A 14,722-nucleotide genomic window follows, 5' to 3' on the forward strand; every position below is an offset into this window, starting at 1 on the left:
CCTTGTTGTTGATTAAGTGAACGTGGAAAAATTTAATTATTACTTTCGAAATTATGAAACGTGTGTTTCTTGTTTCTTGAGATGTTTTTCTCAGAGACACGATTTCTTTTGTTTAAATGGGATAAAATAGGATTTATTAATTTGTAATAATTCCACGTAAATGTAGTTTTTAATAAATGTATTTTAAACGTTTAATTCTGATATTATCGAAATTTCTATACATTATTCCATATGTTATATAAGTACCAAGTTATGTAAAAATTATCTGTATCTAATTTTAGGATTGAATCAAGAGTATGAGAAATAAAGTATTAAATATGAAAAATCTAATGCGGCAAGTAACGATAAATAGAAAATATAAACTCACTTCACTATCCAATTTATTTCTATTGGCTATATCAACAACAACAGAAAATAACAAAGACACGAAGGAAGGGAAGGGAAAGAAATTCCTTCGAATATTAAACGTCATTCAACGAACAATTAAATCACGCGAAAAGGGGGTTCGAACTACCCCTCGGTCTATTCAGCTTGATTGCGCGAAACAGCCTCGACCCTCTTCCCTTTAAATTTAATCGTCGAGCGTGCAAGAAGTTTGAACGGAAGTTCTGCGATTCGAGCCGTGCCAAAACGCTCCTCGTTTCCTTTAAACGTAAAACCCTGCGCGAAACGAAGTTTTCGCGACGAAAGTTTCCGGGCGCGGGAAATTTTTCAACGTGAAAATCACAACACGTCAATTCTGATTCGTGCACTATTGCATCGTACAGAACAAATATTTCGATATTTAATATAATTTTATATAATTTTTAACAAGCAGGACTCACCACGATCATCTCGGAGGGCTCGAGGACGAAGCATTCGTTGGGTCTCCTGGCGCTGCCACCCGTCCGCTTGCCAAAGCTGCAACAGAAAATGACGTGATTTAAAATCCGTTCTCGACAATCATGCTCGAGAAACCTTTTTTTCGAAGTTTAGGTAAAAACTTTTACCTTGGAAAGTAAAATCATATATTTTATTCTTTTTTTTTTTCAGAAGAAATTATAATAATTGGAGAAGAAGTTGGTTATTTTTCGTTGGATCCTTTTTCTTTGATTTATCTGTTACTTTATATAATGAAAAGTTCCCGTTCAATTTTATATTTTCGATAGAGATAAAAAGAATGAAAGCACGATCCAATTTTTGAACACGAAATCTCACTTAAAGATAACGCGGCTATGATTTAGTACCAAAAAATCTCGAAGAGAAAATAGAATAATTTTTATTAAAATTAAAAATTAAAATATTAAAATTCCAAGGAATATTAATCCAAAAAATACAAAAGAATTCAAACCCACAGAAGAATTAAAACACCGATCGGGCGTGAAGGTGATTTCTCACCCCAAGTCTCAACCCTCTTTACGAATTAACACCCAAAGGTCCCCGCATTTATGTACGCCATTCCCCGTTTAATGATCCGCGGATATCGACATCACGATACGCGCCCAACAATTTCGATTTTATCGTTGGCCGCCCTTCGTTAAAGGGTTGCGAACCGATGGCCATCCAGCGTGCCATAAATTTCTTTCGTCCAACAATAACATTCAGCTTCCACGAGAGGGAGGCGGCCGTTGCATCGACACGGAAGTCATCGCCGGAAATGCAATTTATCACCGAAAACACGAGCGCGATGCAATATCCTCGAAAGGGGATGGCGGACTCGCGTAAATACATCCATTGTTGCGGTGTCCTGGCTTTTAAATGTTTACGAACCGACGAGAACGAGAGAACGAGCCATCGACAGATGTTTCTCTCTCTCTCTCTCTCTCTCTCTCCTTCCACTCCTCGAATTAGCCAGGAATTTCCACCCTTCGGATTCGGCAAAAATCTCCCGTGGCTAAGCGTGAATCGAGGGGGTCGAACAATGGCGGCGCTCGTGCTCCCGGCATAATTTTCTCCCTTTGTCGTGGGAGCGTGTATTATTTTTACTGGCTGATAAACGTATTTACACGCGCGTTACATCGATCGCAATCGATACGCGCGCAAGGTGTTTCACGAAATATCGAATGGCATCGATTGGCGAAGGTCGTATAATATATCTTGGTTAATCCCGTTTCATTGGATCGCTCGAATAGAGATTTCCGGGCCTATATCGAGGTGAACATTTTTCGAATGGGTGGCGGGTTGGCTTAATTTAGTTTGGCATGGATCTGTTTGACCGGGGAGGCAAAGTATAAATACTACCACGTTGGAATTTGTAGCGTAGGAAATTATGGGAGGAAGACGCTTCGTTTGAATTTTGAAAAGAATTTTTTTTGAATATCGGAAAGTTGGTTCAATCGTAAATTGAAAGGGAGGAATAAAGGTAATATATATAATTAGGATAATAATTTTTATTAGATTTGTGGTTCAAATTATTTGAACGTACCTTTTCTATCTTGAACATTCTGAGATAAGAATTGTCAATAAAGGATATATATCATTGAAATTCAGGAATAATTGAACAATATACGTTTTTCAGATAAATTCTTAAAGCATGAGAATACCAGTTTGATAAACCGACCTTTTTATATCATGTGACTCAAAGAGTAAGATCTCCATAATACGCATAAAGGCGTTTCTTTGAGTCATTATACGAGCAAAGAAAGAGCACAAAGAACAATAATCCAAAGCCTTTAAAATATTCAAACCATAATTTTCTATTCCTTCTTAATTAAATATTTCATCACGTACATTCGATTCTTTTTTTAATAATCTTCATCTTATATTAATATTAATACTCGATTGAAAAAAGTATTAATTCAAAGGAGACACATTTCGAAACTCTTCTTTCGAGAGAAAGAAATTCACGATACGCAGGATTAAGCGGATTCAAAGGATACATTACGTTTGCAAGGCAAGCTTGAAAACAATGTCGTTAAAAGATAAAGACATGCTTTCTTTTTATAGGTTTTGAAAGGAGAATTCTTCGATTCCAATATCTTTCTACCATTCTCGATGAAATATACCGATGTTCCGTCCTATTTTCATCGGAATTAAACGCGAGGATCGTCCAATAGCGAAAGAGAGAAAGAGAGAAAGAGATATTTCTTCCGAAGAACAACCTTTTGAAAGCAACCATTGCGTGCCCGCTGTACATTAATTACCTTAATTGGAAGCGAGATCATATGGTAGCTGTGTATCCCGCAGAAATCATAATTTATTAAGGCAAATGGATTAGCAGCAGTAGGATAGGTATGTACAACGGAGTTGGCTGGCTTTTTGGAACCGTGTTTCGAGTCCTGAAATTGGTTATTAATGCTCATGAGGGAATTACGTGGGATATCTTATAATGAGAAGTTCAAAATTACGCGTAGTCGTGGAATAAAATTTGTTTGTCCGTTTCTATAAATATATTTTATTTGTATTGTAAATTTATGAGGAATTTCAAATTTTTATTTTTTTATTAATCGATCAATCAATGATTGGACAACGATTTTATTTTAGGTTATGTATGGTATCGATGAATTCTCGTGTGCAAACATTAGTTTATATTTTATTTTTCGTAAATTCCTTGCGATTGCCGACCAGAATATTATGCAAACAGAAACTACACTATGCAAAAAATATATTAAATGAATTTTAACTCGATTTACTTCGCACAACAAAAACAAAATTGAACGGCAAAATTTATTAATTTAAATTATTCGTGCAAATAGCAGGATTGAAATTTGATTTTGCGCGCGAAAATATCTTCCTCGTTTCATTATCAAACTTAATTAAAGAAGAATAACCTCAATGAATCTTGTTATCGATATTAATGTTGCCAAGCATTTGCATAACAGCTTAATTGTACTTAACTCTGCAATTCTATTACCGCATACTCGACTTGCAATAATTCTCGTTTACTTTTGCACGCGAAAAATAACGTAATCCGATATCAGCATTCAGAAATATGGACAAATATTCGATGATTAATAGAAGTAAATAAAAAAGAGATATTTTTATTTTGTAATTACATTACAAAAAATTTGAGATATAATATTCAAGGATTAAAATTAGAATCCTATTTATCCGTTATATAATTAACTTTCTTAAGGTAATCTAGTTTTATGAAGTCCTATTAGTCCTATTACATAAATCACCAACTATCATGAATTCCAATTTATTAGAATCCTAATTAATCTTCAATGGACTGAATTCAGTACTTTGTCAATGCTTTGTACCAAGGAAACACTAATTTTAAACGACATCATGAAACAGAATACAAGTAAATAATATCCAATAGGATATGTATAAAGAAATTATCAAAGCAGAAATGCACAGATAATGTGATACATAATGCATAACGTAATAATGCAATTATATTAATAATTCAATATATAATTATGATATAATTCTGTGATAATATTTGATATTATTACTAGATTGAATTAGAGATTCGAATATTATTAAAAAAAATATATAATCTGGTAAACATCATCTTTTTCAAACTTTCACACATTAAGTTATCATCTAATATGTAATCCATGTATTCATTAAATTCCATATATTCAAATATCTTCCATCAGATCCACAAAAAATCCACCACAGCAAGCAAAAACAACAACCCCCTTAACGATCCCTCTATCTATCCCAAATTAATCACTCCATCATTCACACATATCCTCACACTCACCACACATTACACCCCATTTAACAATCGCTTTTCCGCTCGTTCCATCCAATACACCACCCACCTCTTCTTCTCTTTCTCTCCAACCAACAATCTCCAACCAACAACCGATCTTTTTCACCGTTTCGACAACAGAACGGAACACACATGTATAAACCAATTCTAGAAATCGACGCGTTACACTTCTACCACGCACATAAATCTTGCGAATACACCAGCAAATATACGAATGAAGGGAAATATTGGCAGCCCCTGTATCAAACGTTGTGATGCAACGATGGATCGATGGGATACGTATTGGCAAACGAAAGGTTGTCCAAGGTTCTTGACCTCTTCTCTCCTTATCCATTCTCTTTCAACGAGTCGTACGTATCACGCGTGTGAATATACACGCACGATGGCCAACACGTGCGTCACGTGTGCGCGGAAAATTGAATTCGACGCGGATCACGTGGACCGGCTTCCGTCATCTCGCAATCCTGTCAAGGGTTGACCCTATACAACGTCACATGTAAAGAGTTAACCATAGATGATAGGCGGGGTGATTGGAGATTATGGTTGTATGCGCCTCGAACGTTTCTGCCATCGTTGGGTTTCTTTCCTTGTAAGGTGTTTCTTTTTAATTTTTTTTTTTTTTGTATTATATGTGGAATTCATTATTCTTGTATATTTTTCTGTACTTTCGTCGCGAAAGTCTTGGAAAAATATTGGAGTAAAGTGTAAGAGATAGGAAGAATTTTTGGCACGATTTAATATTTCGAAATTGCACTGTCTTGAGGTTTACGATGAAAATTTGTGGTTTGGGGTTTTAAGATGGTTTGTTGGTGGTCAAGGATGGCTTTTAATGGTTAGTTCTTTTACGAAGAATAAAGATGGTATATAGAAAGATGTTGGTATGGAGTTTCTCGTTTAATTTTGATAAAGAAGAATTTATTGAAAGTAGATAAAGATAATTATTTTCTTTTTTCCCCGTGTATATAGCTGTTTAGCATTAAGGTCGACTATCTATTTTTTTTTTTTTTTTATGAAAGTAATTTACATACCGATAAGATAAAAGAAAACTCATATTTTGTAACTAATGACCAGTATTAAAACCTGCGTTACGCGACGTTATTATATTCTCAAGACAAAATTTACGAGGGACTTCATCATTGACGCCATTTTACAATGAAATTAGATTTAACGATACTTTACGATTTTTAAATGAAATCTCGTAAATTTCTTAATTGGAAATTCTGTGGGTCGAATGTGGGATCTGATCGTACTGGTTCAACGACAATCGTTAAAGAAGATACTTTATTTCACATCAACCTCCTTCAAAAATATTATTTTTGTCACGTAAGAAATTTATCGCTTCAACAATCTTCTCCGCATTTTTCCTTCCTAAATGAAACTTTTCTCATTGAAATTTTTATTCAAACATTTTTATTCCAACGCTCTGTTCTCATTTTCAAGGGTGTTTTCAAAGAATTTTCGCAATTTCCCCCCTCCCTCTTCCAAAAAGTGACTCTGCATTTAGTAAAACACTAATCCCCGCCCCTGTTTTAACCTCCAAGCATGCCAGAATGAATTTTCTTGGTCACTTCGTGACGCTATGCATTGTATTTAACAAGACTTGTTCTCGAACATAACCGGTATAATGAAATATTTCAACCTACTCCATTACCTCTTATTAATCCCTTTTTCTTCTTTTCTTCCGCTACCGGTGTAACTGTTTTTCTAATTTGTAAACGATAAAAATGTCCTCGTAATCTAGTATGTCACGAAGTTTTCTCACGACCTCGTGAGACGAACTGTCCCGTTGGATTTTATGTATACTCGAGAAATATTTATAATTTCAGACTCTTTTAACATTTCAAGACTTCTTTTATAAATTTATTTCTTATGAAATGTAAGAAATGTATATTCAAAAAACCATCGTTCTCTCGAATTCAAAAGACTCTTCTTAATCGCCCTTAAATATTCCTCTTCACAAAAATCTTCATCCCTCTTTAAATCGCCAAGTGTAATGCTTGCACCACCACCTCTACCCGATAAACTTGATATTTTCACGAGTATCACTTTGCCTCTTCTTACAATATCTCGTAGAAACTTGCAACATCGCAGCAACACGCTCATTCTTCCTTTAAAAATTTATTTTTATTTCTGATTGGCTGTCAAGCCCAGCCATCGCAATTGTCAGCTTATTTCCACCCCGGACGATTTCGATCGCTGAAGCCCGAGTTATGTCGTTAAATTTCAATCTATATGCCATACTCGACACTATGTAATTTTAACGTGTCGTCATATACGGGCCGATATTTTATGGGACTTCGCGACTTTTATTTCTCGTATAAAATTTATGCATTAAATAAAATTAATTTATATTTAAAAAATATATATATATAAATATAGTATATGGATTCCTTGCAATGCTCAGAAGAAACATATATAGGATGTTCGTGAGACATATTTGAAGAATCAATTTCAAAATGAATGCATAATTAATATACAATACATAATAATTAGTGTATTTGTTGATAGTGATTTATTAAGGTAATTAAAATTTATATTGAGATGGAGATGAAGTGACATAAGATAATTATCTCCGTTAAATATACACTTTCTCTACTTGTCACTTCATTTAACATCTAAATTTAAAACATTTATAACGTTATAAATAATTTGTATTTGTATTGTATACTTCAATTTTTGTATTTGTTTTGCTTTCTAGAATCAAAAATGATTTTCAATCAGGAATTAACACCCTATATATATATATAAAAATCCCTAAATTCTTACGATACGAAAAAACATCACGTGTCACGTCTATCCTTTACTTTGTTTACGATGTAATGCATTCCTACCATCGAACGATAAAACAGGAAAAATATAGAGGAGCGAAAAAGAGGCGAAAGAAGAAAAAAAAGAGAGAAAGAGAAGAGGATCGCACGGAGGAGACATAGAGGTCGGTTGTCCGAGCTTTTATGGAGATTAATTGAAATATATTCAGATTGTAACGCACGTCTCTGCCAACGCGTTACGCTGAGTTATACGACGGATAAATTTTTGTTACGATGTTGCGTCAATAAAAGATGCGCCGTCATCGTGCACCAATTTCGCGTTAACGCGAGAAGAAAATACGCGATTTATTATAATCCAGGATGTTGAGCATCATGTTCATTTCATTCACCGCCTCGTTTCATCAATCGCGATTTTAACATCATACTGACGAATCGAACAGCGGCCGAAAAATTAAATGAAACATAATAATGTTGCTTGCAGAATTCTTTGAGAAAATCGAGTAGCGATGGAGCGAATAAAAGATTGATTTACGAGCAGACTAAGTCACCGTTGCTCGCGATTATAAAAATTGGTTGATAATGAGTAATCCTATTTTGAAGTGGGGAGGGTAGGTATCAAGGGTAGGATTCATCCTGTTCGAATAATACGCATGACCAGATGATTTATGTTGCGTCCGTGTTAATTTACGCGGAATGGTTTCGAGAATTAATTATCGGAGTGATTAATTCGTGCAAACATGGCGTATAGGTTCGATCGAACGAAAAATTTTTTAAAATTTTGTCGAATGTAATCTTCCCATTTTGAATAATAAAGTTCAATGATTGATCGCCTTTAATGATAAATGAAGAAATAGTGCTATTTATTCGAATAATTGTAAGAATAAACTATAGTTTTAAAAGAATACAAAATTAATTATAGCTTTGCAATAGTATAAAAAATATATTCTATTGCAAGTTCCAAACATTTTCTAAATTCATTAATTCGTATCTAATTTTGTACCGATCCACACTTACCTTATAATATCTGGAATATTCTTAACCTCATTAAGAAAAGCTTAACGTAAAAATAAAGGGTAAGAACAAACCTAGGAACTAGAATACGTGTTCTGGAATTCAAATTTTCCAAACTCACCACACGGAGAACCGTCTTCGGGGGAAGGCCGGGGGCGGAGGCGGCTGGGCTCGATGGCTCCTGTCGACCGACTCGCTCCTCAGGGCCTGGACAGCCTTGGGCACGGCCCTGAACGGCTCCTGGGGAGCCTTGGTGATCATACCGGGGGGCAGATTGCCATTTCCGACGGTGTCGTTGAAATTACTCGCGCCTCCGCCGACGCTTCCACCGCCGTGGAAGCTGTTCCATCTTCTGACAGGACCCCTGTTAGCAACATGGTGTCCGCTTCCGGGACCGCGTAGTTGGCTCGTGTGCTTGTGCATCCTCTCTTCTTTTTTTTCACCCCCCCTCCCTTCTCTTCCCCTCTCAGCCCTCGGTCACCCTCCACAACCCGGACGACTCCTCTTTCGCCTCCATCCTCCTTTCGTCCCTTCTCCCCCTTTTCTTCTTTTCTATTCCGTCATCCGTCCCCGAAACCCTCGACTACATCCTTCGCCACTTCCTCCCGTTCCCAATCCTCTCCACCTTTTCCTTCTATTTCCACCGATCTTCCTCCTTTCCCTTCGCAATTTTATTCAAATTGGGGATGCCCTGTACGTCGTCGACGAGCGTGCACGTCCAATCAGAAGCTGTTTATCGGAGGGAGGGGATGGAGAGTTTCCCGCCTCTGTTGAAACGAATTCGAATTTTCGAGTTAGGTTTTTTATTTTTTTCTTTTTTTTTTTTTTTTGGATCGCTTCCGACGAATTTTTGCGAACCAGGCTTTGGATCGATCCCCGTTGGCGAGGTTTCAATAAAGTTTACGGGGATTAACGTGATACCTAGAGTTTCCAAGGATCCCTTGGGTCCTTGGGGATTGAAAGTTTCGCTTCCTGTCTCGGTGGAGATTAGATCGAGCGTGGAGCGTTGATAGCGTAGAACGTACAAGGAATAATAATAATTAGCATCTTTTTGATATAGTCCAAATGCACATTATTTTTTAGATTTAATGTAATAATAATACAATTTGTTGGAAATCTAAAAATGTTATCTAACGAACGATAAAAATTAGATACATATTTAATTCTAAGTATTCTATGATTTTGAGTACGTATGTTACATAGAACGTGTAATACAATGAATTTTTTCATATAGATTCGAGGCCAATAAATATTACGTAACTTACTATCACGACTAAATATTGATTCAATAAGTCTCTCTAAATCTCTTCCCTGCACGTATGCGAAAAACTAGGTTATTCATCGTGCAACAGAAATTCCCACGAATCTCTATAAAACGACTCCTCCGATCCATCAAACTAAAACAGAATACACTTTAAATAGCACGAGAGGAGTCACGAGAATTCTCAGCATCTGGATTCCAATTAAGCTCAAAAAATTCGAGGGATAATTCGTAATCTCTCTTCGTCTCGATCATAATTTTCCCATAATTAAAAAAAAAAAAAAAGAAAAAGAAAAAGGAAAAAATAATAACAACAAGAATAAACAACCGATTAAAATTTATCTCCTCGAAAGCGATCGCAATTAGAATTCGCCCAGAAGAGAAATAGTTCTCGTCTATATCGCAGACAAGAGAATTCTCAGCGCCTCGATCGTAATTAGAACCAAACCTGAGCAGCCACCTCCGCTTCCGTGTACACAGCCGCCACGTAACGGAAGTCATTGTAACCACGAGGAACGCGGTTCTCGAGCGTATATCCAAAGCACAAAGCCCCGTCGTGTCTTCGCCTCATCGCGGCGTGTAAAATCCCAGAGAACCGACGACACGACTTTATTAACGCGGCTGTTGCGTTTCCACCTCGTGGAAAAGGACACGAGGCGAGCGAGTAACGCGAGCCCCTTTCTCCCCCTATCTTATCAATTTCGTTTGCTCTCGTGATAAGAGAGCAAAGGTGGTGAAAGAAGGTGGCCGATAGAATCGAAACGCGGCCATAAAGGGATCGAGCGAATAACGGCGCCATCGAGAAAAAGATAAATCCCTTGATCCGTCCTACGATTTTTAGAACGTCGAGGAAAAAACGGCCTCGATAAAGTCACCCGTTCGTATCGCTCTGGCTTTTCGCCATCGTTTTCCTACGATTTTTACGAAGGAGAATAGTGGTACCGACAAGGATAAGAGGTTGATCTATGAAACGGATCGAGCGTTATTGGAGAAATCGTTTTCGACGGTGGATGGCTGATAGGGCCTCGTGATGTTTCCGCTAGATGGTTTTGGATGGCGGTTTTTTTTTTTGTTCGAGCGCGAATGAATCTTTTATGAGCATGATGAATTTTCATGGATTTTTTTGTAATTGTATAATGTAAAAAGAAAAAGTGATTCAAGTATAAAGATGAAAAATTGTTGGAATTTTTGTTAATATATAAATGTTTTGTCTTTAGCATGTGTATTTTTTATATTATACAATTGGTAAAACAATGAATTCAAAAAGTTTCGTCGAAGAAATAATGTTTGTACATAAAAAAATGTTTTTCATTTAATTCACTTTATTGTTCAGTAATTTATAAAAAATGAAATGTTAAAATATTATCAGAGATTGATTATTTCTTTTCTGTTTAGATAAAGATTAATGTAAATCGTATTCGATGGAAAATATGTTTTAAATATGTTTCATAAAATTCGTGAAGATGTGAATAATTTTTCTAATCGAGAAGAATCGAATATAAGAATATAAGAATATTTCTTATATCGAGTATAATTTGTCAAGATTATTATACAAAAAGTTTTCAATAAAAAAGAAAACGAATAAGACGATCATCTTTTGTTAGAGAAAATGGAAGATTCGTACAAAAAAAAAAAAAAAAATATCGAAGTTCTAAGAAGCTCTGAGGTTTTTTTCATAATCTTCTCTCTTTGAATCGAATCCTTTATGTTTCTTTACGATTTTTTAAGGTTCAAAGGTCAACATTGTGAAACCATTCATCGTGAAATTTGTCAAGATCATATTCTGAGGAAGATTAATAGATCACACGTCTTACGTGAAAAATTATTGACTCGAATTATACAGACAGATTTCTTAAATTATTAAAAAATTGTAACTGAGAAGATCGAAATGTAAAAAAAAAAAAAAATATATATCGATAAATATCAAGAATATTCTTGTGATACATTAGCCTTCTATAAAGTATGTAAAATTCAATGTAAAAAAATAATACAATATAAACAAGTGACGTAATTTATCACTCAAAAAAGAAAGTGATTTCTCGATTGATCATATTTGAAGAAATATCGAGAAACTATGATGAAAGGAAGCGTGTTAAGTTATGAGAAGACATCGACCGTTACCTCTTTCTTTCTTTTTTTTTTTTTTTTTTTTTTTTTTTTTACAAGGAACCATGGTCGCACGGTATAAATATATACACTGAATGGAAAAAATGACTAATTTATAGAAAGAAGAACCGCTAAGATTCTCTCGCGTGTATGCACTGAAACATCGTCAGCCATTACTCTTACAACATGAATTCCAACGAAGAAAATAAGATTTCATCCCACACTTTCAACTCACGCTTTATCACAGGCCACTGTCTCTTTTTCCCATTCTATCGAGAAATTACCTCACGATTAATATACCGTAATATATCTTACACGATTATTCTTAATCGAAATCATATATGTGCATACATTTAAACGACCTAACAGTATCTTTTATATTTACTCGTAAGCATTAAATTTAAAATTATATAGCGTCCAATTTTGTATCATTTTCTGGTATTAAAATCAACAATTATAATATATTAAGATAAGAAAAATTAATTATTATAATTATCGAACATATTTTACGATAACATCATTTAAATATTACAACTGGTAAAATTACAGTTACCTAAAAATTAATACTTCAACCAAAAACATCATTATACGTATTTAATTATTTTTTACAATAAATTTAAACATCCATCATTAATTTGAAATTTTCTTTAACATCCTCATTAATAAACCTTTTCATAATAACCCTATCATTCTACAACTGCAACCATTTATAAATAAACCGTTTAAATAAAAATCTAAAAAAAGAAAAAAAAGAAAAAATTGTCATTCCTACTCGCACAACGGATAAAAAGTAAAAGTAGCAGCGTTTAACAACTGCTCGAGAGCATCGAGGAGGAAGAAGAAGAAGAAGAAGAAGAAAAAAATTAAAGTTTAAAAAAAAAAAAAAAAAAAAAAAAAAAAAAAAATTTAAAAAAAAAAAAAAAAAAAAAAAAAAAAAGAAAGAAAAAGGAAGAAAAGGAATCATGCCACGCGTGTCTATCCTCGTTGCCTCGAGCGAGTCTGAAATCCGAAAGACACAGAGATTACCTGGGGGACACACAGCCGTGGGAAAGTCTTAGTAACGGCGCACGGTGAAGTGCATAAGAGGTCCCCGAGGAGGAATAGGTTTAAGGAGTAAGAGGGGTAGGAGTGGGTAGACCTTCTCGAGCCGGGTGTATAGAAATTCAGCGAGCTTGCAAAACCTCTTGAGCACGCGCTCGAGAGAGAAGCGGCTCGTCTTCCTTTTGTCTTGTATGCAGGCGTTGAGGAAAAACTGTGTACGAAAGAAGAAGCGAAATTCCTTTGTGAAGGGGACGTCAGCAGTGGGCAACTGGGAGAGGGAGGGGGAGTCGGCAAATTGACCGACGGAGATGAAATAAAAATCCCACCCTCTCCCCCTCCAGAGTTTATGGCTCGATGGATCGCGAGTTTTCCAATTTCGACGTTTTCGAAATTTCGAAGCGGATACCGTTGTAATTTTATTTCAAAGGATTAATATTTGTTTGATGTTGGATGGCGCAGCGCGTGTACGAGCTTGATTCGATTTTTTTTTTTTTTATATATATAAATATTTATTATGGGTACGGTCGTTTATTCGATTTCCTTTAATCTTGGGTGAAGGAAATTGGGTCAAATTCTGATCAGTGAATCGAAATGGAATTTTTGTTGGGGATTATCTTTTTCTTTTTTTTTTTTTTTTTTTTTGGAGAAGCGTGTGTGTTTTTAATAGAAATTAAGAGGAAATTAAATTTATTTGTCGTATCGATGCACATTTGTAAAAATTGAAATTGTGGTTAATATGTGAACGTATATATATGTGGCATTGTTCTACGAGAGGATTAAATTCAAAGATTGGATAGATTCTTCGAGGTTCGAAGCTTAAACAAACAGAGGCAACGAAACAAGATGAGTAGTAGATTCAGCGAAGCGTCAAACCACAGCAAGTTTCAAGTATCGCAACTCTCGAGACAAAAGCGCCTAAGACTGTGTGTAACAGCTCATTTTAAGGTCAGAACCTTGAAACAGAATCAAAAGTACGTTCTTCGTGTTTAAGTTCTTAATAGGGTTTTTAATATTTTTTCAAAATCTTCGGTGTTAAAAAAAAACATTTAAATTGTTTTAAAAAGAAGTCCAATTAGCTAATTTATACGTGACAAATTTTTACCCCGATATAATATTCTTTTTCGCGTGTTTCTAATTAATCTATTTTTAAAATAATACTTTTATTTAAAGTATATTATATTTAAAATAATATTTATATTTATTTAATCGATCGTACTTCAAATAATTTTTGATTTTATACTTTATATTGATTAAAACATTTTCCGTTGCTTTCAATAACTATCACAAACACCTGTATGTTTAAACTTTGAACTTTAAAGTTCAATCAAATTTATTAATTCACCTGATATTTCTTTCAACAACTTTATAAACGTTATGCTGTTATTTTATTCCTCATTCATCATTTCCCACTGATTTTCAACATTTTTCCTATTGTTTTTTCCCCATAATTTCTCAGAAAGAGTTCTCTCTTCCCCATCACTAAACAAATCATCAGTGATTTTATATCTTCTATCTCGTTTAAAAATCTATTTTAACCCATTCATATTATTCCTCGTCCCTTTTTCAAACTGACTAAACTAATCTTCTCCCCATGAACAAACTCTCCTCCAAAACACTTCTTCAACCCCCTAATCTTGGAGGATCCACGGTTAAATTTCCCCCAAAACTGGCACACACGAAAAATCGACCAAACGTGGCAAAACGTGGAAAAGTTTCGCAACCCCGTGAACCAACGACCAGTTCTTTTACCCGTTACCACCCGTTTAAACATTCTAACGCCAGACTCGAGTGTTTGCGAACGCGTCTACGTAAACGTGCCCTACGTAAAAGTTCCACCGGCTGAGTGGCCATCGTCGGGAGCCGGCGGGTAACCCGCGGGAAAATTTCCAG

General features: G+C 35.2%; 1 protein-coding gene across 13 annotated transcripts in view; it reads right to left on the bottom strand.

The window, feature by feature from the left end:
- LOC102679953 (rap guanine nucleotide exchange factor 2-like) overlaps positions 1 to 14,722 on the bottom strand; it is a 161,769-nt gene that overhangs the window by 49,362 nt on the left and 97,685 nt on the right. For 9 of the 13 annotated variants that reach the window (XM_006616893.2, XM_006616890.2, XM_006616887.2 and 6 more), the window contains exons 2-3: positions 8,546 to 9,191; positions 825 to 900 (exon numbers count right to left, since the gene is read on the bottom strand). In XM_006616893.2, coding sequence (XP_006616956.1) covers positions 825 to 900; positions 8,546 to 8,847 — 378 coding nt within the window. In that variant the 5' untranslated portion in view covers positions 8,848 to 9,191. The remainder of the gene's footprint in view (positions 1 to 824; positions 901 to 8,545; positions 9,192 to 14,722) is intronic. The other 4 variants (XM_031511043.1, XM_031511046.1, XM_031511049.1 and 1 more) reach the window with 1 other exon arrangement.

Source organism: Apis dorsata, unplaced genomic scaffold, assembly GCF_000469605.1.
Source record: "Apis dorsata unplaced genomic scaffold, Apis dorsata 1.3 scaffold_285, whole genome shotgun sequence".
Classification (NCBI taxonomy): domain Eukaryota; kingdom Metazoa; phylum Arthropoda; class Insecta; order Hymenoptera; family Apidae; genus Apis; species Apis dorsata.